Source organism: Anser anser, assembly GCF_964211835.1.
Source record: "Anser anser genome assembly, chromosome: 14".
Taxonomy (NCBI): Eukaryota; Metazoa; Chordata; class Aves; order Anseriformes; family Anatidae; genus Anser; species Anser anser.
In genome coordinates this window covers 5,726,506-5,751,617 of record NC_139735.1, presented here as the reverse complement: position 1 = coordinate 5,751,617, position 25,112 = coordinate 5,726,506, and the positions used below count along the sequence as shown (strand labels likewise).

At 51.1% G+C, this 25,112-nt stretch overlaps 1 protein-coding gene across 1 annotated transcript in view; it reads left to right on the top strand.

Moving 5' to 3' along the window:
- The window catches only part of MGAT4B (alpha-1,3-mannosyl-glycoprotein 4-beta-N-acetylglucosaminyltransferase B), a 44,336-nt gene that overhangs the window by 15,380 nt on the left and 3,844 nt on the right, over positions 1-25,112 (top strand). The window contains exons 2-9 of the mRNA XM_083798821.1: positions 14,147-14,326; positions 15,042-15,182; positions 16,266-16,399; positions 18,046-18,092; positions 20,597-20,710; positions 21,090-21,165; positions 21,905-22,019; positions 22,776-22,906. Of these exons, the coding sequence (XP_083654947.1) occupies positions 14,147-14,326; positions 15,042-15,182; positions 16,266-16,399; positions 18,046-18,092; positions 20,597-20,710; positions 21,090-21,165; positions 21,905-22,019; positions 22,776-22,906 (938 nt within the window). The remainder of the gene's footprint in view (positions 1-14,146; positions 14,327-15,041; positions 15,183-16,265; positions 16,400-18,045; positions 18,093-20,596; positions 20,711-21,089; positions 21,166-21,904; positions 22,020-22,775; positions 22,907-25,112) is intronic.

The following is a 25,112-nucleotide window of genomic DNA, read 5'->3' as shown; positions in this document are numbered from 1 at the left end:
TTAAAATGCAGCCGGGGGAAGATGGAATATTCATCTTTATTGTATTTGTTTCTCCTGTAATGAGACATTACTGTCTGTCGTAAAGGAAGCGGTCCCTGAGCCCAGAGAGCATGCCCAGTCATTTTCTGCTTGCTCCATTAGCTCGTGCACAACTCCCAATCCTTTATGTGCGTGTGCTTTTCTACTTGCTTGAGCCTGCCAACTGCTCTTCTCGTCTGAAATCCATTCCTGTAAGGCTGGGTATTACACAAATTTGCCGAAGCTCTCAGTGCAGACACCGAAGGTGTGGGTCTGGTTTGCCCAAAGATCTTCCAACTTTCTGGCTTTCATCAGGCATCCTAAGAGCTTCATAGGGCATCTCACCCAGGGCATCAAGTGCATGCAGTAATGAAAAATAAACTTGAAGGAGCAACTGGAGTGCTGTAAATGTTACTTGAATTCTGATTGACATAGTCAAAGCACAGCACAACCCGCCTGGCTCACTGTACCCTAAGGAAATACCTCGTGCCCTGCTCTCGGTGCTCGGGGCCGGAGCCGGTGCTGGGTGAGAGGTGCTCCCTCGCTGGCTTCTGCCTGCGATCTGCAGCATTTGCGGAGTCTCTACCCGTGGACTTAGCACGTCCCTATCCGTTGTGTTGCTCTGCTTGGTTTAATCTATTGAATTTATCTCTGGCACTTTGCCCGGTGGAGACCGGTGGGAATGTTGCTAGCAGTGGCAGAGCAGGATGCCACTCCGCTTTTTCTTTTTATTTCCAGCAAAGCCATATAAAGTCCATCCAGGGCCTCATGGCAAGGCTTTCAGTAACTCTCGAGCATGCATATACCTCCTGTTTAGGCAGGGGTTGTAGCCAGCCTGCTCAGAGTTTAGTGTGAGTTTATGTGCTTGTGTTAACTTCTGACTTAACTGTCCAGTTCTATTAAAAATAAGAGGAACCGAGCCATTCTGGCACGCTTTGATAGCTACAGCATTTGGAAACTCTTCAGCTTCTCTCTCTTCTCTTTCCTGATTTCTTCCCAAGAATAGTTGCAACACTTTTCTGTTTTAGGACTTTGCCTTAGTAATTACATCTGTGAAGATCCACTGGGATGGGTTATCCCACAAGTGGGATTATGGCCTTAAATGGAAAATAAGCTGCCGCAACAGCCAAAGGTTGGGAAAAATATTATTGTGGGAAAACAAAGTTGTTAGATGTCTTCCATGTTGAGGAGCTGCTCGGTCAGGAAATGCTTGTTAGTGTGGAGAGGAAATACTTGTGCTGTCTAAATGCTTGTTGCATTCTTTTTTTTAATTGCCCTTAAAATAGGAAAACATACCTCTGTTGAAATCCATCTGATACACCCTCTGTACAGGCGACAGGAGGCATAAAAAAAATTTGAGGGAGAGGAGGAGGACAGTGTGTCTTTATGAACGCTTAATTTATTTGTTGGCTTCTGTCCCTCCCCACGCCCTATACCCCTCAAAAAAAAATAAAAAAAGATGTTTACTATCAAACCCTTTAGCATTACTCAGAGCAATCCAAGAACAGATGATTTCAGTAGCCTTGGAAATTTGACTCTTTCAAACTCTGAAATTCCCAGCCTTGGTGTGCTGAAGCAAGAAGCACCGGGGGTTAGGTTAGGTTGCTCCCGTGCTCACATATCTCTTGGGCAGCTGTAACAAAAATTAAAGCAGAAGCGGGGGTTTCATGGCATGCCCGGGGTGGTGATCCCCAGCCCCGCAGCTGATGGAAGTGCCTCGGCTGCGGGAAGCGCCCGGCCGCGGATACGGAGCACAGCTGGAAGCAGCGAGCTCGGCGTGCTGCTGCAGCCCCAGCCCGAGCCATGTGGACAAATTTACTTGTTGTGTGCACGAGATGTCCTCTGAGCAGCGAGATGTGAGCACACGGGCTTGTTGCTGAAGAAGTCGAGGTTAGAAAACGCTCGTATCCGTAAATCGCTGCCCTCTCCGGGAAACTGAACCAGCTTTCCCCTTTTCCCTTCTCCTCTGGAGGATCGTGTGGCCCTTTCCCTTACGTGTTTGTACATTAATAACATGTACTTTTATCTATTTCGAAGGTGGAAAGGGCCTCCAGGATCATTTAGCCTGACTTCTGATGTGATACCCGTCACAGGCCTCGCTTTATATTTAAACCGAAATATAACTTAGTGTGTAACTGGAACACAGCTCTGAAGAAACCATCAGGATGTTTTTGGAGAGTTCATTATAAAATTGGTAATTTATGCTAATGGTTAATCACACTTACTATTAAAACGTGAGCATTTTGCGTCAGCTTGAGGCTCGGGGAGAAAGATCCCGTCAGCTCTGTGTGTCAGGTACCGTACTGCTGGCAGACGCCTGTTCTCCTCGTGGTATCCATTACCCTCGTTAGGGAAGCTATGGGCATTAGCAGCGGGATGAATTTCCCTTCACGTGCAGCGATGTGCTCTTATAGCTTCGTTTCCTCGTCTGCTGCCTGGCGTTGCAGAACGTATTTGTCTTACAGGTGTGCAAGGCTGTTCTGGCACCACGGCGTCCCGCTGGCTCCTGGGTGCTTGCACAGCTTCAAGCGTAGTGACTTCCAAGGCTGCCAGAACGTCACTTCTGTAAGCAGGCTTTGGGGACAGCCGTCCGTGATTACCTCCATACACAGTCGTGATGTTATAGTTTATACATTTTGCTTTCCTCAATCTAAATAATGAAATCCTTTGGGAAACCTTCCTGCTGCCACCACTGCAGCCGTTCCCCAGCAGAGGCTGTGGATCCAGGATTGCTCCTGCCCACCTGGCAGAGCCGGGGCTCGCCCGCCTGCTGTGCTCAGGCCCGACGATGGCTGTGCAGCTCTGCTGCTGCGTTTGGCAGGCTGACTGCCCTGTCTCAATGCTTTATCCGCGAAGATGAAGAAAATTGGATTAGGTGTTTCGCAGCAACACACAGCAGTGATCCTTCAGCGCGAGGCTGATCTGCGCACAGGAGGCTTTGGGGAGCTGGGTATGAGGGTGAGTTATTAACCCGGGGTGATTTCTCGCGTGGATGTCTCCAAGCGACGAGCCAGCTGTTAAACGCTTCTGTGTGTCCTCAGAGGACAGCCGTCGGTACCAGAAGAGGTGCTGAGCAGCCCACGTGGCAGTGAGGGACCATTGCTAAGGCAGCATTCGGGTGCACCCAGGGGTACCCACAGGGTGTGAGTGCAGAAATGCCTCCCTGGGCACCACAGTAACACGAAACCTCTTTGTACAGAGGAAACAGAGGCTCTAAATCTTTGTGTTGCAGGTTTTAAGGGCAGTTTCCATCCGGGTGAGCCATGCTGCTTGTTTTCCCCTTGCCAGGCTGAGCCCCGCTTCCCTGCAGTGGGGTTTTCCCTTGATTTTTGACCCCCTGGCAGCCCCCGGGACAGCGGGACCACAGCGAGCCTGCGCTCCTCGCAGCAGCTAAACGTGTCAAATTGAATCTTTCTGCAACATAGCTTCCCTCTGGGCGTAAAGTCTGGAAAACTGAGCCACAGCAGCCCACATAGCAATTAGTGTTACCTTATATATGCCACCAGTAAAGGTAACCGTGTGTGAAATGCTGAAAAACCGAATGCATTTAAATAGACGTGTTCTAAGGAAATGAGATGCGGGAGCTGCATCTCCGCTCACGGAGAGCGTGAGGTGACTCCGCTTACAAAGGCCAGGACTAAACTGCATTTTAAGAAGTCATGAAATTAAGCATCAAGGCTGTGGTCCTGCAGTTCCGTGCTGCAGGAAGGGAAGCATCCCTCTTTTTGGAGGGTGTAAGCAGCCCGATGCAAGGGTGGGTGAATTGTCTTAAAGCCGGTAGGTAAACATGACCTGGCAGGAGAGCCACACCTCTCGGGATGTGGTTTCACGAGCCATTTCAGCTGCTCTCCACTCGGGCTCTTGTCCAAAAGGGCATCCTCATTCCCACGTGCTTCCACGTCCTTTGCACCAGCATTCAGAACCGTGTCACCGGGATGCTCTGGCCAAAAATTGAGCCCGCAGTTAGGATGCTTCGTTTTCCAGCTGGACCAGCTCATGGATGTGGCGGGCCATGGGATGGCATGCGTGCTGGCACAGCGTGGGGAGTGCTCTGCACTTTTTGGGATAGTAAACATTTAATAAACAACCGAGGGCCTAGCAGTAAGACACCCACGTAGTCAGCATCCTCCTCCCCCAGCTGTTCATTGTCTACCCTTGAAACGTCCTGCAGCCCCCCCGCGCTGTGCCATCGCAGCATCTGTGCTGCCTCGCAGCGGAGCCGATCTGCTGAAATAATGCTTGTGCTGAAATAACACTGGCACGGGGCTGGCGAGCGTGTAACCGAGGCCTCGTGGCTCTGCTTCAGTCCCTGCGGGTGTGAGCAGGGAGCAGCCGGGTGACCGCAGGCTGCTGCTCCGAGCAGAGGCTGCTTGGGAGCACTGCCCGGGCTGTGCTTCTGGGGCAGGTTTTCTGCGAGGAGAGGAGAGGAGAGGAGAGGAGAGGAGAGGAGAGGAGAGGAGAGGAGAGGAGAGGAGAGGAGAGGAGAGGAGAGGAGAGGAGAGGAGAGGAGAGGAGAGGAGAGGAGAGGAGAGGAGAGGAGAGGAGAGGAGAGGAGAGGAGGGTTTTCTGCACTCCTTTTCTGAAGCTGGCCAGCGTGGCTTTGTGGGAGGGGGTGTCAGCAGTATTTGATAACCCTTTCTCGTGTTTTCTTGGCGGCTGAATGAGAAAAGGGAGAAGCAGGTCTTCCTCGTCTCTTAGCAGAATGTTTTTCTTCCCAGGAATTATCCTAGCATATAAAATGAAACAAGAGACCTCAGATAGCATCAACACTTATAGCTGGTCTGTGTGTGCTATTTAATGGCAGTGTCTTGTTTTTTCTCCGGAGAGAAGGAAATGCACCCCATTAAGTGCTCATGTTACGAGCCTGCACCCCGGGGGATAAATATTTCAAATATTGATGCTGAGTAATTTTTAAAAGGTTCGGTACGAGTTTTATTTTAAGCATTCTGCAAATTATTTAAGACCACTAAAACAAAATGCAATTCAGATCAGCTCATCCCGTGATCAGTATGTGATGATTTGAAAATCTGCTTCTTCCCACAAGCACCATTGTGCATCTGATCAGGCACTGGTACAATGGGGAAATTGTAATCTGCTTCTGCGTGTCTGTAGGTAGACACGATGTACAATTTACATAGGCAGGCAGTGAGTGAAGGGAACACTTTAAATATCCTTTCACTCTAATACAGTTGTATGCATTGCAAATGAGTTACTCTTTTGGAAAAAAGAAGTAAAACCTGACTTGCATTGAAGTTCGCTGCTATTAACATAAATGGAGCCAGGGACTCCAGCCAGAACTTCTGTGATTTCCTTGATATCTCTGCGACTTAGTACAGCACTTTAACTTTTCCATATGTGTTCTCTGATTTATAACACAGCAGTACTTTATTTTGCTCTAGTAAAACTCTTTCATATGCTCAGCTGTGCCAAAAGCTTCATATGTTATTGATTAAACAAACTCCCCGTGTTCCAGGATTTGGGCTGTTGTGAGGCTGGTGGCAACTTCAGCGGAGCGATGACTGCGATGGTCATTTTTGATGGGAGCTGGGGAAGTGCCCCATCAACCAGTTATCAACCAGTTGGCCTCCAGTTTGCAGAGGGGAGCTGCTTTTCTCACCCCTACGCCCGCACCTTGCTGGTCCATCAGCTGCCCGCGGCTCGTGGTCATCTGGGGGGGGACCCGATGATGTTGTTGGCTTGTAGTGATGCTGGGAGGAGGATTAACAGGAATTTCATCTCGACTCCTTCACAGGCAATTAGCGACAGCTGCTGCTAGAGAAAGGGCGTGATGATTAACACAGTGACCTTTGCAAAGATCAGCTTGCCTTCTTGGAGGCATTCCTGTCGGATGGACTTGTGAGGGAAGCGGAGCCATTAGCGCTGCGGCACGGAGCGGAGTGCGTGGGCGCTTTGGGTTTCGGTGGAGCGAGGCTTGTGCTTCATTAATAACACAATTAGGTTGTAATAAACAGGGGTTTCCTGTTAGACTGCGAGGCATTTGCTGTGTCTCGGGTTTTTCTGTTTCTTTAAAGCACCAAGGATCGGCCTTACCAGCACCCGCAGCAACGCAGTCCTGTGCGCTCGGACATCAGCTCTTCCCTTGGGGTTGTTTCAGCTCACGGGGTTTTACTCACTGGCTTTAGCACTTGTGAGAACAAGGCGAAAGGGAAAGAAATGCACTTCTGTACCCGAGTGTGCTGTGTCCCCTTAAAAATCCTGTAGAGCTGCAATTTTTTTGAGGTTTAATGACCCCTGATTTCTGTAATGCCTTATTTTGTTCACTTTCAGCATGTTTTTATTCCCCAGTCAAATAAAAAGTATTAAAAAAAAAACAACAAGAACAAAGCCTTCGCTTTCCATTCGAGAGAAAATGCTTCGAAAGCTCTATTTGTGCTACGCAGGTAAATAGATCATTGATGAATTAGCTTCACTTTGAAGAATAAAGCTGCGGTGTTGCTAATTAAGTTGTGATACGGGAGGAGAGACGTGGAAGTTTGCGGCAGTTTGGGGATGAAGGGCACTGCCAAACCAGGGGAGCACGGGACGTGGCGACGATGCACCCGCACTGCTCGCTGCCCCATCTCCTGATGCCTCAGTGCTTGCTGCATCTTCCAGCTCTCCAGCCTTGTTTAAATTCCCAGTTTTTGTGTTTTTCCGTGGCAGCGAGTTCAGAGAGATAATACGCTTTTTCTGCATAAGACTTTTCCTTTTATCAGTTTGAAATTAACAATATTTGAATCAAATGGCCGCTTATTCCTGTATTTTGAGACAAGAAGAATAGAAGTCTGTGATATATTTTCATCATATCACTCCATTTTGTGTGCTTTTCATCATGAGCCGTATTATGCCCATTGCTAGATGAATAATCTCATATATTTTCTTTCCTCACAGAGCAGGGCTTTTTCAGCCCTTTGATCATTTTCATCACCCTATTCTAAAGCCCCTTTTAAGTCTGTAATAATACTCTTTTTCAGATGAGGTGAAGACTATTCTGGGATTAGGCAGCATCATTTTAATAATGTTATAATCTTCGTACTATTATTTTCCGTCCCGTTCACCAAGCAGACCAACATCTCTGCCTCCGTCGCCATCCCCTTTTCCCCTTGGATTGCCGCAGAGCAGCACCAAGACACTCTGATGCTCTGGTCTCCTTCCGAGTTAAAGTTGTTAATTAAGAACCCTGTGAAGAATACATTGATTCCCCTCTCCTCCTTGATTAATATTTATCAATCAGCTTTGGTCTCAATTTGCCATTCCGTTGCCTTTGCTCCTGGTCACTTGGTTGGTCTTGGGCTTTGACAAACTTATCTCTGTGTCACCTCTATATTTTGCTACCTTGCAAATTCATCTTTTTCCAGATCCTTACTAAATCTATGAGACAGTGGTTTTAATGCCAAACCCTATGGCCTCCTCTTGAACCTTTTGCTGTGATGAAAATTTACTATTTAATACTGTGTTCTTTCTCTTTTGATCAACAGCAGTATTTGCCCTCTTTCCTTCTTCCCCTTCGCTGTTTTGCAGCAAAACGAGTTGCCATCTGATGGGTCTGCCTCGTTAAATCCCTCGGACAGGTTGATAAACTCCCAGACAAATGCAGGACTGGTTTCTTCTGCAGAAGCTGATGCTGGCTTATGCCTTCTGGGGATTTCCTCCTTGTCACTGCTTTTGTTTGTGGCGTGGCAAAACCCTGGGGGACCCGTGCTGATCAGGGAGCGTTTTGTCTCCTTCAGCATGGCTCACCCACGGAGCTGGGCTGCGGGAGCAGTGCCCGAAATCTGCTCTGCTGGTGCCCGAGAGCAGTCTGATGGTTTCTGGTGCCTCCCCGGCCATCTGACATGGTGTAGGCACAGGTGATGGGCCCGTCCCTGGTGGTTTGTTAGTGCTGAATTTCTGTATTTTTCTCTTGGTGCCTGCATCCCCACCAGGGCTCCACAGGCAGCGCCAGGGCTTTGTGCATTTTAGAAACTCAGGTTTTCTTTCATCCCATACTGTGTTTTTGATCACCTCTTTGGCCACCCCTGCCCACCGTGGTGACTCTGGCTTTCCCTATCAGTGACCGTGGCAGCACCATCACGCACGACACATTTGCGTTGAGCTGGGGACCCCTGTGCTGCCTCCTTTCTTCCCCCTCCCCTGCCCTGCCTGCCTCTCTCTGCACCTACAGCTGTTTTCCCAATAATAACAAGCTTTCTAGTGCTGCTAAGGACTCTGCTTCCTATGGTACTTTATGTCTTGGTGTTAACCACAAATTGTAACAATGCTAATGGAAAATGAATAAAGAAACTTGAAGTGTATTTTTATAAGCAGTGGCTAGAAAATATCTGTTGTGACTCAGTACCCCTGTGGTTTGGTGCAGTGATGTCCTGTCAGATAATGTTTGTTGAGGAAAGCAAGTAAAGCACCTGCATTTGCTGCGTGACAATGCTGGGATGCTCTTTCTGATTACCGCGATGAAGCCAGGACCTGCCTGCCTGCCCTGCCAGGGATGGGCAGGGCTATGGCAGCACTGAGCAGCCACGGAGCTTGGCAGAAAGCCTGCCTGGGACCCCGGGCTGTTTGCAACCATGGGAGCCTTCTGGGATGCTCATCCTGCCCTTCCTGGTTCCACCTGGCAGATACAGCTCCCAGAAATCTGGCCCCGACGGTGTTTGATTTGTCCCAGCGGGTACATATATCCTAAGCTGTCAAAGTATTTATGGTTTTAAAAGACGAGCTTGAGGCTGCAAATATCAGCCTGCCGGCCCATGGAGCAGGAGGCCTCTCTCTGCAAGTGGGATTTCAACACCTTGCTCATCATGCACGAGCACAGCTGGTGTTTCTTAAGACCTGAAGGACAAGACCTGCTCGATCTCATCCTGCCCAGCAGGGGCAGAGACTTTTGGGGGTGTTTTGGCTGCTGAGCCCTCCTATCTTTTTCCTTCCCTGCTACTAAACTAAGTTTTTCTACCGTCTCTATTTGTGGGCTGTCACAGCTGTCACCTGCAGCTCCACACAGCCCAGCAGTCCCTGCCTTGCGGCTGCTGGGGTTGCTTTGGGATTCTGTTGATGACACGTCTCTAAAGTTGGTTTCTTCCTTCCACAGCCAAACAAGCAAATGGCAAAATTTAGCTTTTGATTGTATGAAATGTTTGTGGTGGAGTTATTGCTGATGGCTGGGTAGCCGTGCAAGGGCTGTCCCAGCTGTGTGCCGCAGCAGGACCAGCCTTTTGCACATCTCAGCAGCTGAACCGAATTCACCGATGCGGCGCAGTCACTCCTGATACCCGTTTTAACGGTCCGGTGAAATTCCATTAGCAAACACCTAACGGATGTTGCGATTCAATCAGGGCAGTCCAGAGCGTGATGTGTGGAGCGGTGCCAGCATTATATAAATCATTAAACATCAAAATGTAAAATCGACAATCATCACCTGGGGCCGAGGGCGCCTGCACCTCGCTCCGGATGAGGTTGGGATGCTCGCTGTGCTCGATAATGTCTACAGAGAAAGTTTAGCTTTCTGCTCTCACTCCGCCTGTGTTGTGACTGACTGTGCTTGCTTTTGGCTGCTTTGCCCCTGGAAACTCTGGTGTTTGTGTTGATCGCAGCAGAAGGGTCAAAATGCGCCGTTGCGCTCTCGAAGCCAAGATTTTATAAACAGATTAGAGGCCTGGGAGTTGTTTTTAGTTTTTAAGCAAAGTCTCTTAAAAGCCTTCCTAATGAGAGGCAAATCCAGCTAGCAGAGGCGGTGCGCTGGCTTCGGGGCAGGCTGAGCGGGAGGGAGGGAGCTGCCCGTCGCAGCCCTGCCGGCAGAGGTTATCTGCACACAACAAAAGCACGGGCAAGTGCTCCTGAAATGTGGGCGTACGGAGAACGTGCCACCCGCTCCCTGGGAAGCTGAATGCCATTTGAGAGACAGAACACAGGATTATAGGACTCTTGACTAAATATATGTGTGTCCACATGGATGAATGACCGTGAGATTTCAGAGTGGGGGCTTTGTCGGCATTGGCCTGATTTTGTGCCCATCTGCTGTTTTAGGCTGAGATTAGGTCTTTTGCTTTGACTCAAAAACTGGAAGTGGACAAGCAGGGTGGATGCGGGCATCCCAGCCCTTCCCTCCGCTGGCAAACCCGCTTCGCCTCATTGTCACTTCAGTGAGAGCAAAGCCACAACATTCTTCTCTCCCTTTGTGCTAAGCCTCTGGGATGGACTGAAACCTTTGAGAAGCCCACAGCAGATCAGCTGGGGGCCCCCCCGCATCAAAAACAAACCTTGGCAGCTGCTGCCGGGCACAGATGGGGAGAGATAACAGAGCCGAGGGAGGAGCCGATGCTTGGTCAGCGTGATGCTCGGTCGGCACGATGCTCGGCCGGTGTGAGGCTCCGTTGGCCTGATGCTCAGCCAGACTCCCAGCTCTGTCCTGCAGGCTCCCGCCTAACACTGAATTTCTATCTTTATTAAAGCAGTGTATTTGAAGCCCGAAGCAATGTGTTATCTCTCAGAAAAACACAAGATGAGTCTTTTTTTTTAATACAGTTACAGCGAGGAGTTTCTGTCCCGCAACACTTGTTGTCAGGATATTTTAAGAGCTCTGCCCTGTTGTGCTGGGAGGGACTACAGTAAATACAGAGACAGTGAGCCTTGCTGCTTGGAAAGGTCAGGAAAGGCTCTGTGCTGAACTGCCACTACCTGAAAGATTTGTTCAGCCTAATTAGCAGCAAATCGCTTCTGCGTCCAGCCTGGCTTGCAGATGTGGGAGCCGGCTTCGCCCCTGCCCCCTGCTGCCCTCGGTGGTTTTTCAGGGCCCTCCCTGGGTTAGCAGTCGAGGGGCATGCAAGGAAAGCAGGCTTGTATCTTAGTGTCATCGCAGCCTCACGAGTGTGAAATGGCGTTACTGGGAAGTCGTGAGGAGCTGCACGCCCATCTCGGGCTTTGTCTCAGGCCGTTCAAGCCGTCACCGTAACTGGTCACGATCGATCAGCTTTTAAATTTCATGAAATTTTAATTAAAGAATGGAAAGCCTACTAAGACATCATAGGACAAGAGCACTGGAAACAAATACAATTTCACTTCCAACCATTAGCCGGAAAAGCAGCAAATGGTTGACTGCACATCACCATCGCAGCCTAATGAAAAGTACAGCTCTTGGCTTCAGCGGGCAGGTCATTAGTGCCTGAATAATCAGTGACATTTCCCTTCTCGGTCTGACACAAACGAAGTGCAGTGCTCTGGAAAAAGCCATTAAGCACAAAGCCCTGCGTTCTGCTCCAGGTACTGCAGAACGAGGCCTGATGCCTGCAGCGGGGACTCGCTCGCAGCCGCACAGCCCTAACCCTAAACCCAGGTGCGCCGAGATCCCGAGGCTTGGTGCTGCCACGTGTGATTCTGCCCTTGCTCCCTGCCACAACACAAAGCGAGGTTTGCTCCTCATAGATGCAGCTACTAAAAGATATGTGCGTGAAAACCTCTCATCTGGACAATGTGGGAGCTTAGAGGTAAATGCTTACATCTGAGAGCTAGCACCAGGTAAAGAGCGCGTTCATCGTGTGGTGAATTTAAAGCCTGACGCCCTCCTGTGAATTCCTGTGGAAGCCCCTGATGCTGGGTGTTAACCTGTTTTTCTACAAACCTTCCAGCGACTTAGAAAATAATGCAGAAAGGCCCGAAGGTTGACAGGAGACCCGGTGCCTTGCGTGGCCTTGCTGCGTGGGGCGAGGCAGTGAGTCCCCAAGGTTGTCTGGGGGGAAGGGACCCCATGGGGGGCGTTTGTTGTAGGCAAAAGCATTAGAGAGCGCTTGACTCAGAACGTTGTTGTCTTGGAAACTCTGTGCTTTGGAGCTGCGTATTGTTTGATCTTCAAAACACACTTTTTTTATTTGCTTATGGACCCCAAAATAGAAAATGTTGATGCAGTCAGTGTATCTTTTTTCAATGGCTCTGGTTTATATTTAGCCCCATGCTGGAAGCTCCGGTGCAGTATTTTTGGTCGTGTTAGCTGTCCTGGCAGTGTTTGGGCTGCGGGTCTAATATTCGGTGGATAAACATGTTTTGGTGTAGTTCTGTGAGCTATAACCTTACTGAAAACACACGAACAACCACAGATAAATGTGTGTGTTTACTAAGTACACAAGTCTCATTAATAATGTGGTAAAAGTGACCCAGGAAAGTTCATTAATCGGTAACCAATTCCACTCGCAGCCATTGTACAGTTGGTTCCGGCTGAAGGCACTCAGTAGTTTTGTTGTTTAAAAAGGGCGTGCCGATAAGATGTTGTCTTGAAACAAAATCTTTATTGCCCTATCAAAAGTTACTTGTTTATTTATATTATGTTATTATGCTTCTTTAAGGTGTGTATCCGAACACTTGAATCTATATAAGCACCCCAGCCACTATTGCCACATGATACTCTGTATTTTGGTTCGCTTAGGGGAGGTACAGTGACCGTAATTAGTTTTGTCCTTTAGGATCCCTTTGGGACTCTGCTCTGAGGCAGTGCTGGCAGGTCCCCACGTCAGGCTGGGCACCGGGCTTTTTGTGTCCAGCTCTGCTCCTTAGGCAGTTCTCCCCGTCCATCCATGCTACAAAACCCAGGTCGTTTTCCTGCTGGCATCACCAGCTGTTCACACGTGCCATGGGAGGGATGCCGCTGCTCAAAGCCATGGCATCTTCTCGTCACGCTTGCTTGCGTTTGCCCCCCACATGGCAAGGAACTTGATGGTGGGAGAAGGACCGGGCCTACACTCGTGCACTAGACATGGACCTTGTCTGTCCAGCCCCTGTCAGGCCATGGTATTGCATCCTTCTGCTTCCTGGGCAGCTCAGTAAAGTGAAAGGCATTTCTGGCTGGTTTTCTGTCTGCAGAAGACCACTGGGGTCTGCCTCAGAGTCCTGAGGCGGGTGTTCCTGGGGGGCTGTGGCCGTGCAGCATCCCCCTTGCCAGTACTTCTCCCCCCTTCACTTGGTGTTGTGCAGGCCCTCGCCTGCTTCCAGCCCGCAGCACTGAGCCACGGCGCCCTGCGGGGTTTTGGGGCACCGAGTGCTTCTTTCACCATAAAAGAGGACAGCAAGCACGTTCTCTCTCACCACAGGCAGAATATGTATTCAGGGCTTGCATGAAGACGGGGAGGGCTGAATGAAAACCTGTGGGGTTTCTGTGGGCACGGGAGCAGCTGTCTGTCTGTCCACTCTGTGGACAAGACCTCTCAGTATGCCAGGAGCTGCTTGCGCCTGCCCTTCCTGCGGTCAGGAGCATCCCTTCCACAGCCGCTACAACCAAGCACTTTTAAAAGCCTCTCGAGCCAGCCTTGGTGGCTTGTTCTCCCTGGAGATGCCCCGTGCCATCTGGAGAAATCCCCCGCGATGCCGCTGCCCTCGCCCCAGTTATTCATGCCGGGCCATCTGCAGCAGCCGCGTCTGTGGCACAGCTGAGCACGTGGTGCCGGCTCCCTCCCCGCGAGCCCAAGGTTTGGCTTCTGCTCACCCTGCTGATAAACTGCCCTTTGAAGCAGGCCTTGCAAGGGGATTTTAGGGTCTTTTCTGTGGCAAGGAAAGCATGGGGATGCGGTGCTGTGTGGCCACGGCCCTATCTGCCACAGCTTCAGGGTTGGTGTGCGGAGGTCCCCAGTTGTGTCCTCTCTTGGAGACCGGCTCTCATCTCGTGCCCAAAGCTTTTGCTCTTAAACTCTTATTTTTGCACCACAAGGGAACCCAAGCAAGGTGCAAGGCAATTGAAAATATTTATATTCCTTGTTTTTATCACGGTTTTACCAGGTCAGCGACACCAGTACTTCCAGTTCTTTTTCACTTGACTCCTGGTCCCCACTGCTCGCTCCAGCAGTTGCCTTCTCACACGCCCAAAGTGCTGGAGCTGCAGAGGGGCACAGTATTGCTCTTAAAATTAATGCCAGCAGCGTGTGTAGCAAAGAAGAACTAACTTGCAGCATATTTTTTGCTGCATGCTTTGGTCACATAGCATCAGGTCATAGTTCTATATGACCCAGGAACTGAACTTAAAGAGGAAAACAGAAATAGTTTTTTCATTGTGGTTCTGTAACTTCGTGAAGGTAGGGAAGGGATGAATGCTTTCGCTTTTGCAGCTTGAAACCCTTCAGAGCACAGAGGAGAAAACTCTTCTCTTTCTCATCCGCAGGCGACGTTGTGGATATCTACCAGCGGGAGTTTCTGGCTCTCCGGGACCGACTGCATGCAGCCGAGCAGGAGAGCCTGAAGCGCTCGAAGGAGCTGAACCTGGTCCTGGAGGAGATCAAGCGAGCCATCTCGGAGAAGCAGGCCCTGCGGGATATCAACCGGACCTGGAGCAGCTTATCTGGTGAATAACAGGAGCTGAGGATCTCGGGATGTTTGGAAGGTTGCTAGAGAGAAGGTAGAGAGGTGCGCGTGCGTGCAGGGTTGCAGGTAGGACGGTGCTCTTCTCCCTCCTGGCACCAGCAAATTGTGGGGCTCAGAGGGCTTGATATGTTCTTTATTTTTATTATCTAATGCAATGGACTTGGGAACTCTTAAACTCCTGTTTAATTACAGGTGCATATGCATCATTAAACATTGAGATTTGCCTCTGCCAGTGATTTTTGCCAACTTGCTTGCTTATAGTTCTTTTTTTTTTTTTCTTGCAAGTCATACATACCGTTTCCTATGGCTGTACTGAATCCATATGGAAAATGGGTATCTGAAGACAGGGGAGAGGAAGGAGTTAGACTGGCTGAGCACCCCTTGCCAATTTATTTGTTCATTTTTTTTAAGTTGCTCAGTTGAAGAAAATTGGATCTCTCCAGAAAGATCTGATTTGGCCTTCAGTTGATCTTCATTCTCCCCCTTTCTTCCCAAATATTTTGGGACTTCTCTAAGGCTCTCATGGCTCCAGCTGAACTTTAATTGGGTTTGTGGTAGTGTGTTAAAGGTTGGCCTGATTTTTTTATAACCCAGCAGTAGTCTCGGGTGGCCAGGCTGCTCTAAAAAGGCTGTTTGCCTTGCAGTCTCTTCCTACATGCGGTTCCTTGCGTATTGATTCCCTTTTCCTTTTTAAGACGAAACCAAGTTAAAACTGTGGAATATCACCAACAAGAATGTGCTGCACCTTCCCACCATCTTCCATCATTTGCCACATTTGCTGTCAAAGGAGAACAGTCTGCAGCCAGCCGTGCATGTGGGACAGGGGCGCACTGGAGGTAAATGGGAATTAGTGCTGCTTCTGGTGCTCCTCCTCTCAGCTGGTGCCTGTCCCTGCCCTTTCCTCCGGGCCTGGCTGCGGTGCGGAGCTGAGCAGGACTGGAGGAACGGCTGCATGCATCATGCAAGCTTCCTTGGTGCAGCGGCACATGGGGTGGGTAAGCCATGTAGCCTCTGCGAGCCAGGATGTCTGGAGGATGTCTGTGCTCTTGAAATGTTCTCGGTGCTTCTCTCGGACGTTTTTTGCTGCTTTCCATCTCCAGAGCGCTCTGGGCTTTGCCTATAAGGTGGTCAGATGAGAGCACAGTTTGCAGTGCATTTTGTGGAGACTCTAACCTGTCTTAGGAGACAAATCCCACCTGGAGTAGGACTTTGGTTCCCAGACAATTCACCCCCCCACTCCCAAATCCCAACACAAAGCCAAGCAGCCAACTGATCCCTCCTAAACTGAGGTGCTTCTGGCCATGGGAGGGGGTTGGAGAACAAGGGTGGTCTTGAAGTTACCATCATGGGCTGGAAAGGCCCTTTGGAGGGGAGGGATTTGGGGCATTTTTTAAGGCATCGGTCTTTGGGGGAGAAAAGAAGGAATCTCTGATTCCTTTCTATTTTTCATAAAGCAGTACAAAACCAAGATTGCTGGCTGAATGGGCTCACCCCGAGTTAGGCATAACTAGGCTGCTCATGGCCGTGAACACCTTGACACTCCCATGCCCCACGTTTCCAAAATCAAGCCTCAGCAAGGCTGCTGGTGCAGGAGAGCCCTTGGCCAACCACCCCTGCAGGTGCTTGCAGAGGTCGGGCAGTGCGTGGACAGCAGGTCCCGGCTGTCCTGGAAGCATCTGGCCGCAATGGGTGCCCTGCCAGCCGGGAGCTCTGGGGTGCTGCTGGTCAGTACTGGGCTGGGGCACTGGAGTATGGAAGTCCCACACAGCCCAGGCACCCACCAACCTGCTGAGCACCTTTGGGTTTTAATGATGGAGCCGGGCACCAAGCAGGAGAACCACGAGGCGGTCATGGGGACTGCGAGAAACGTCTTGTCCCAGCACACCCCCTCTCTAAAATCTCTTCTTGGCCCTGGGCAGTGTCCGTCGTGATGGGAATCCCCAGCGTGAAGCGGGAGGTGCACTCCTACCTGACAGACACCCTCAGCTCCCTCATCTCCGAGCTCACGCAGCAGGAGAAGGAGGACTCGGTCATCGTCGTCCTCATCGCTGAGGTAAGACGGAGCTGGGCCTGTTGATCCCTCTTCCCTGGCCCCGTCCCACCCGGGCCTGCCAGACTGGGTGCCAAACGGGACGGCTGCATGCCCGGAGGCTAGATCTTGCCACTGGCCAGGGCAGATAGGGCCAGCCTTGGGCTGCTGTCCCACCAAGATCATTGGGTGCATCCCACCCAAAATGAAGCCCTGGTTCAGGCAGGGAAGGTCAGGGCACGAGCAGGAAAATGCCTCAAGTCGGCAGCTGCCAGTGTGGCACGTGCTTTGATCTGGTCTAAATCATGCTGCCTCTTGCAGGGTGCTGGAGTGGTTGTTCCCAAAACAAGCTGGAGTGGCCCCATGGCCACATCTCAGGGGTTCTCAGCAGCAGCTTGGTTTCTCAGCCGTACCTCTGAAATAGCTCTAACACCTCTCTCCAGACCCAAGAGCCCACTTATTTGGGGCTGAGACTAATACACTGCTTTGTACACCTGTCTGGAGCCCAGGATCAGTTGCTGAATCCAGAGGCTAAAAAGCCTTGATACATTAATCCACAAGAGCTGCTTTTATCTACGGGGTTAGATGGTTATTTTTCTCCATGGCTTTCCCCTCAGGATTATTTTTGTGAGCCTGAAATGCATTTGTCTTAATTTCCAGAAATCCAGTGAGGATGATAAACCTCAGTGGCGTGTTACTGGGAGCGGAACAAAGATAAACGCCTGCTTTTGCAGCCTCTTTACCCGTGATTTGACGTTTAGAGTCGCGTTTGGCTGTCGGGTCCCTGGCTGGTATTTCCATAACAGAGCTTGAGCCTTGTTTGTCCCCTCGAGAAAACCCTCCCTTGTCACCGTTGCAGCGTGGAGGCGCTGGCCTTGGCTGGTGACACGCGTCCCCACATCACACGTGTCACCTCCACCCAGTGCCGGGGCAGCAGCAGCCGACCCCAGCTTCTTCACTGCTGCGTCTGCAGATCCGCCTGGACCCGCGGTCCCGGTCCCGTGATCGATGCAACCTCCCAGAACAATACAGCCGCCAGGAAACGCGCGCGTTTCTGCTCCTGGGTCTCCTGCCCTTTGTTCTTGGGTTTGTTTTCCCGGTCACCCTGCAAATGTTTTCTGTCCCGTGCAGATAGCGCCTCGCAGCGCTGCCGACCTTTGCCTCCAAACCACCGCAGGCTGCGGGGTGGGTTGTGGGAACAAGCTATTGGGTTAGGACGAAAAGTGTTGAAACGAACTTGAAATGAAAATTCGAGCATGTAAATAACCCGCTGTTTTTCACAAGAGGGGTGGAGATCCTCTTCTGCCGAGAGTATTGTTTGGGTGAAAGCCAGCGTGTATTAAAAAAGAAGCAAATAGCCCAGCGGTTAACACTTTGTGCAAACACCGGAGGGGCAGAAGCACCAGGAGGGCAGGGGGGATGATGCACAGGGTCTTGTATTTTCTAGTGTGGTTCGGCTCTGTGGTGGATTGGGCTAATTCTGGCTCCAAAGGAGGACTCCTAGGGGTCCGTCAGAGCATTAAAAGGGAAAAAAGGAGACACACAGATAAAGGATGGTGACACCTGAGGTGCTGACGGTATGCCTGGGGAATATTCCAGGTGATTTCTAAAACACGGAGCAGGACAGGCTGAGGCTGACTGATCTAACGCTGTTTAACTTTTGTTTTCAGACAGATGCGCAGTACACAGCTGGAGTGGCAGAAAATATCAAAAACTTGTAAGCATTTCTGAATGACTACGCTGGTATGGTCTGTGCCTGCCGTGGGGCAGCTTCTTTAAGGAGAAAATACATGCTTTTTGCATCCCTTTTGTATCGCTGTTGTTGTTTGCTTTGTTTTCTCTTCTGGACTGCCTTCGCTTTTGCTGCTTCCAGTTCTGCTTGTTCCAAAATGTGTCCCATATGTAGCTTCCAGTAGGCTGCTTTGTGCTTGCAGTATTTAGCACACATGGCCGTGCCATTCCATTTTGCTCTTTCTGTGCTGTGGCGTCGTGAGAAGATGGATTATTTAGATTTACAGTAATCCTGGCAATTGTTTCCATGCCTTGTGCAGCCCTCTACCTGCTCTGCAGAGTCAGAGCAACTGGGCAGTGTGGTGAGCACATCCAAATGCTAGCGCATTTTAGTTTGCTTAGTTTGCTTTCAAAAATCCATGTTTGGTTTTTCTTCCCGCTCCAGCCTGTTTGTTTTTCCCATGCGCTAGGCGACAGTAACATTTTTCCCTCGCGCTAGCTGCGATTCACATCCCAGAGCCTCCGTGGCTTTCGCAGCGCCGTCGTTGCTTCGTCTGGGGCTGCTTTGGGCAGCAGCCGGCGGTGAATCATTAACCGTGAGCCAGGCCAGGCATTGCCAGCATCAGACCTCAGAGGCAAAAGAAAAAACGGTGAGCGAAGAGGCTCTGCCTGCAGTCCAGCTCCTGCGATTGCGTGTTTCCAAAGGATCGCAGGAACCATAACATAAGCAGGAGGCTCCGAAGGGCAGCGCATCCTACCAGCGCCCGTCCCCGAGCCAATGATGGGCGAGGGGCTGGGACAAGCGAAGGGTTGTGCGCTGGGCACCGGGAGCAGAGCTGAAACAGAGCCCTCCATCTTGCTGTGCAGAAGCTGGCAGAGCTCCCTCCTCCTGCCTGCTGGCTGCGGGACGCACTTAGCGGGGATAATGGGCTGATTGTCTGCTGCAGCCTGATGAAATTACTGGGCGCTGCTGCAGCGAGTGCTCTGCGGAGATGGCCTGCGACTTTAATTGGCTTAATGATTTTATTTCTCTCCCCACCGCTGTTGGCTTACATTATTTTCCTTCCAAATTGAACCGAGGTGGTGTGGGGACAGGGTGGGCCGAGCTCGTGTTGCAGGAGGGGGAAAGCAGCCGCTGCCTCGCTGCAGGTTTTGTCAGCTTCTGTTTCGCTGCTGCGTGAGGAGGGGAAGGTTCGAAAATAGTTGGAAGTCTTGCCAGTTCCAGGAGGGAATAAGGAAGGGAAAAATAAGTGAGAAGTTTTTGGCATTCTCGCTGCTTTGTCTCCCTCTGCCACATCTCCCATCCTCCAGGCTCTGCACAAACAAAGGAAATCAACCTTGCACCAAATGTTCTCAAAAAGGGCAGTATAAAAATAACTGCTTTTCCTGCTTATCTCTGGCAGTTGCAGTAATCTCTGGGTATTGCTTGCAGCTCTTGTGTAGGTACATATTTTTCAGACAAATGAGTTTTTTTTTTTTTGTTTGGGTTTGACCCCTTAAAGGCTTCTTAACCACATTACAGGGAAAATATATGCTGATATTATCAGCATAAGGGATCTAGGTAGAACTCCTGCTGGCTGTCCTAACTACAGCACAGCGCGGTGCTTTAAGGAACTTATCAGAAAGGCATAACATAATCTTTGCAAAATGGCTTTTAATTACTAACACATTCAGAAAATCTCTAAATGCCAGTAATGTCAGCAAGTCCTTCCTTTGGTGTGCCAGTCTGCCGGGCCCTTCAATCCTGTAGAGAGGACTCGGTGCATGTGGCTTCTCTCTAAAGCTGCCCCGTGTTTTCATAAGTGCCATAAATACCGGGCAGTGCCTCTAGGACAAACCGTGGGCTGCTTGGGCAGAACTTTGGGCTGGTTTCTCAGTGGTCCCACTTCTCCTGCCCTTTATCTCAGCTGTCCTGGGTGCTGGTACAGACCACACCATGTCTGTGTGACCGTCATTTAGGCACGTGCTGGGACTCTGCCACCCGCCAGGCAGTGCCACTTCTCTGCAGCCCCTTGTGACCCCCGCAAGTGGTCCCCAGCTTTCTCAGCACGCCAGCTTTGTAGCACTGCAGAAAGCACTGAGCAGTTCAGGGAAGCAGGGAAAATGGTTTCTCCACCAGTACTGGAAGTCATTCCCTCCTGCTGGCATCTGGGGCAGTCAGTGCACTTATGGGTCACCTGCAGAAATGATCTGTGCCACCAGCCCGGCGTGCCACCAGCAGTCAGCGTGCCTGCGGGAGGAGGCAGGGATGCTGTGGGAACACATGGGCTGCTAGAGACCATGGGAGGGAGCGAGCGGCTTTAAATCTCGGTGACGGTCCCCGCTGCTGTCCTTCGGTGAGGATGGAGGTGCATTGGCTGCTGGGGAGGTTGTTCTTAGAGGCTGCATTTTCTGTTTGGTTCTGCGGCTCAGTGTTTACCCAGTGAATTGGTCAAGGAAATGGTATGTCAAGTGTGGAGGTATTCATTCTCTGCTGCTTTTCTCCTCCAGATTCCCAAAGGAAATACACTCAGGTCTCCTGGAGGTAATTTCCCCCTCTCCGCATTTCTATCCTGATTTCTCACACCTGCGAGAATCCTTTGGGGACCCCAAGGAAAGAGTCAGGTAAGAGTCAATGAACTTAAGAGCAAGCACACCCTGAATTAAGTAACTTCAGCATCTCCCCTTCAGACTCCAGCAGGAAATGCTCTTCTGCAGGTCCAGGCGAGGCCCAAAAACTGACTTTATCCAGGGTCTGCAAAGACACGGTGTGGGGGGATACGAGCTTGTGGCAGCCTTGCAGTGCTCACCTTGAGCTGCAATGTTTCCATCACCAAGTGAGGGGGTGGCCTTAGCCCAGAGCGTGCTCCTTTTGGAAGTCCTTGAGTTGTGCAGCAGCTCGGAGCAGATCATCTAGAGTCCAAAAGGAGCGACTGCATGCCACCCGCTCCTCCCAGCTGCCACCAGGCCTCCGTCAGCTTCCCTTTGCCTTTGTCTGTTGCAGGTGGAGGACCAAGCAGAACCTCGACTACTGCTTTTTAATGATGTACGCCCAGTCCAAAGGCATATATTACGTGCAGGTAGGTTTGGTGCCGGGGGCAGAGAGGAGGTGGGTGTACATGTGCACACTGCAGCTTGCACCCAGCTGAAGAAGCGCATGTCCGGTTGTGTGATGGGGCAGAGCAGATCTTAGCAAAGCTGGCCTTTGTGTCAGGCCCTACATCCTCGTGCACATTGGATCACACACTTGTTATTTTTAAAAGTTAATCTTCCATTTTTCTCATACTTCATGGTGATTCACCCATTCCTGTGTGTGGCTGGGCTGAGCATGCCAGCCCCAGAGACTGCTCACTTTCCTATGGGAGCGAGGCCCTGGCCAGTGTGTGGCTGTGGAGGGGTGAGTCCTCCTGGGGCCTGCTCACGCACGGTGTCACGGTTTGTGGAGGAACATCTTCTAACCTGAACCTCTTCCAGCATTCATTCCTACCATCCATCCCTCCAGCTGATAGGAGTAGGTGCTGCCAGACACTGCTGCGTGTGAAGCATGGCTTGGCAGACGTGGCTGCTGAGTTTTGTGATGGACAGATAGTTTTCTAAGATGCTTTACCCTTGGAGACCTCTTCCCTAGGGAGGGCAGGAGTCCTTGTTTTGTTTACCTGTTACACTGGGTGAGGATCTGCTTGGAGAGCCTTCCAAAATAAACTAGGTCTGCCAAAGCTTTCCTCCGCTCTACAGCACGACTGCTCTGCGGAGGGGCTCTTACTGGAGCCTGGACGTGTCTTTGGCACTGAGTGTCCCTTCCTCTTGTTCCTCTTGCAGCTGGAGGACGATATCGTGGCCAAACCAAACTATCTCAGCACGATGAAGAACTTTGCCTTGCAGCAGCCCTCCGAGGAGTGGATGATCCTGGAGTTCTCTCAGCTGGGGTTTATCGGTAACGTCTCCCCTGCGCCCCCATCCCTGCAGGCACAAACACCTGCTGGGTCCTGTAAGCAGTTAAGCCCTTGCTCCAACACGTCGTCCCCATGGGATGGTCATGTACTCGGACTCAGTTCCCCCTTATTTTTGCAACAACACTTATTTTTGCACAGCAAAAAGGGCTCCTCCAAGTCACAGCTGATGCTGCTGATGCTCACTTTTAACAAAAATAAACCTGGTCGGTGGCCCACCAGACAGCCTGACAGCTTCGACGTGAGCAGTAGCTTTTAGGCTGGATGGGATCTAGTGTTGCCTAACAGTGTACAAAAGGAAGTTTACATCAGCACTGAACTATTTTGGGAACAGCAGTACATGGTTGCAGTAGCAGCTTGATCTGTTATTCTGGATACTGGTTTGACTGGCTTAAAACTTCCAGTTTTTGGGGCAGGAAATGGTCTGTCCTACAGCTGGCTGAATGTTTTTCAACCTCATTTCTCTCTGCTGAATGGAAGAGTTTTAGACCTTTTGGTACTGCTGTGACCTATGAGACACTCATGCTTTCTAGTTCTGCCATGAATATTAAATCCAGAGCTGTATTAGCAATGCCAGCAGTACCAGTACATAAAACAGAGCTGCATGTTATTTCGTTTACGTAGAGGGACAGACACATCTGACCTCCACAGCCCAGTTTCCCAAGTTTTTTCTTCCCAGCTCTCATTCTTGACTGTCTCCTGCAACAGCTGCTCTCTCTTCTCCCTTTTCTGTGCTGTAGGAAAAATGTTCAAGTCTCTGGATCTGAGCTTGATCGTGGAGTTCATACTGATGTTCTACAAGGACAAACCCATCGACTGGCTGCTGGATCACATCCTTTGGGTGAAAGTCTGCAACCCTGAGAAGGACGCGGTATGTAAATAGCCTCCATTAAAGAGAAAGCTCCTTTCGTGCGTGGGCAAGCATACCCTTGGTCTGTCCCTCCAGAGGTCATGTCTGCGAGCTCTGGAGCTAGCTGACTTTGCACCAAGCCTTATTGCTCCTGTGGGCATCCTTGCGGATTGTGTAGGCCCAGGAAGTTCGGCCCTGTGTGGTCTGCAGCTGTCAGAAAAGGCGTTATTTCTACGTCTGAGCACCAACAGGCTGCTCCAGCGGTCCTGCAGCAGAGCAGCCGTCCCGGCGCGCTGTACCCCAGAATAACCCTTGGCTCGGCGCTCACATACCATACCTGCCAGGAGCACGCGCGGGCTGCCCTCAGCTGACCCGCAGCCACCCGCCCTGCTTCCTGGAGGCGCGGTGCATGCAGGCATCTCGCTTGGGCTCCTGCTGGGGTGCGGAGCAGTGAAACGGGACCTGCTCCGTGCTGCGCTGCTGGCCGAGCAGGGTCTGCGTGACGCCTCGCGGACGGCAGCAAGAGAAACCCCTGCGCCTGGGGGTGTTTGAAGCCAGAGCAGCAGCAGCAGGGGATGAAACCGAGTGGGAAGGGCAGAGGAGGAGTGAAAGCAAGCACAAGTGAGATGAGCTCACCACCAGCTCCCTCCTGTTTGCTCCCTGAGCATACTGTATTCACTCGTGCTGGTTGTGATCTCCCCAACAGATAGTGAGCAGCTGAGTTGCAGTGGCCCAGAATAGCTTTACTGCTTGGAGCCAGCAGCGTGGGAGGGACCTGCTGGCCACAAGGGAGCTGCTGGCACACACCAGGGCAAGCGGTGGCTCTTGGGACAATACTGCATTTATGCAGGAGGGTGGCAGGGCACCCTCAGGGTTCAGGGCTGTGCGCTCAGGTCTGGCAGAGCAATACCTGACCCCTCTCTGATGGCCCCCGGTGGCCCCAGAGCCACGGGCAGGGTCGGGGCTGCAGGATGCTGGGATGGAGCTGGGAAAGGTGCTGCTCCCTCTGCGCCCCCGCTTAAAGCCCCCAGCCCGAGCACTGGTTAAATGCAGGTCCTGCCATGCAGCCAGGTCTGCCCAGCTCCAGCCTGGCAAAGTCCTCGTGAGGTTTTCCCAGGGGAACCTGCAAGCCTCTTAAATGTGTTGCCTTTTTTAAAATTAACCTACTTTCCGTGTGGATTTCTGGCTCCTTTTCCCCACTGTTTGCATGATTAACTCTGCACCGCGCCCTTTCAAACACGACTTTCACTCCTAAGTCCTGTTGTGCAGAACCAAGTCAGTAGCGGTGAGGATTTGTCTTTTTGATTGAAAGTTCATTTGACCTGAGCTTTCCCTAAGTGCTTTGTCTGCTCTGGATGTAGCCTGCTCTTTCTTTTTTCCCTAATTTTAGATTTACCTGGGGTAGAGCCGTGTGAAAGGATGACCTTGTTACCACCAGCTGAGCCGTTCCCCCTCCCACCTCCACTGGGGACGAAGTTGCTGTCAGCAAATGCTTCTTTAACAGAAGTAGTAAAAGGGAGGAGGAGAGACCAGGGGACGCTGTAGCCCCCTCCTGTCCCCTTCCCCCTTCTCTGCCCACCCAGGGATGAGCCCTGATGGTTGCTCTGTGGGGTGACTTTTGTTGTCACTGGCAATGAGCAGGGTCTCTCCTGTGAGCAGGGCTGGGTTTAATTTTCTAAAGTAACGTGAGCTGATTAGGGGATTATCTGCTGGCAGCTTGCAGGGTTGTGTTCGGGTCTTCCTGGCTCCAGGGTGTTGCCCAGTGTCACCCCCTCCCCACTATACCCAGCAGTGCCAGGCAAGTGAGATGGGGAAGGGGGGAAAAAAATCACCTCCATAGAAACCTCAGGCTCCCTGCTGCCATTCCCCTCGCCGTGGCTCTGCTCCACACTCTCAGGGCTTTTCCCCTTTGTCCTTTATTCCTTCTCCGTCACCACTCTCCCTGTACCCCGCAGAGAACTGCTGGCCGCAGCAGAGCTGCCTGTCCGGGTTCGTTTGCATGGTGGGATGGCTGTGAAACAGCCAAGGGGTTTCAGTGCCCAGCAAAACCTGCCAACCAGCTGAAAACTGCCCAGCTGAGGAGAGAGACTGCAGCTGCTGCCTGTTAGGCTCTAAATACCCCAGCTTAGGCTCTAAGTATCCCCGTACTTACTGTCGCTTCAGAGATCCCAAGCTCTGAGTCACAGGGAAAAGGCTTTCTAGATAAGCCGAGGACAAAAGAAACTAA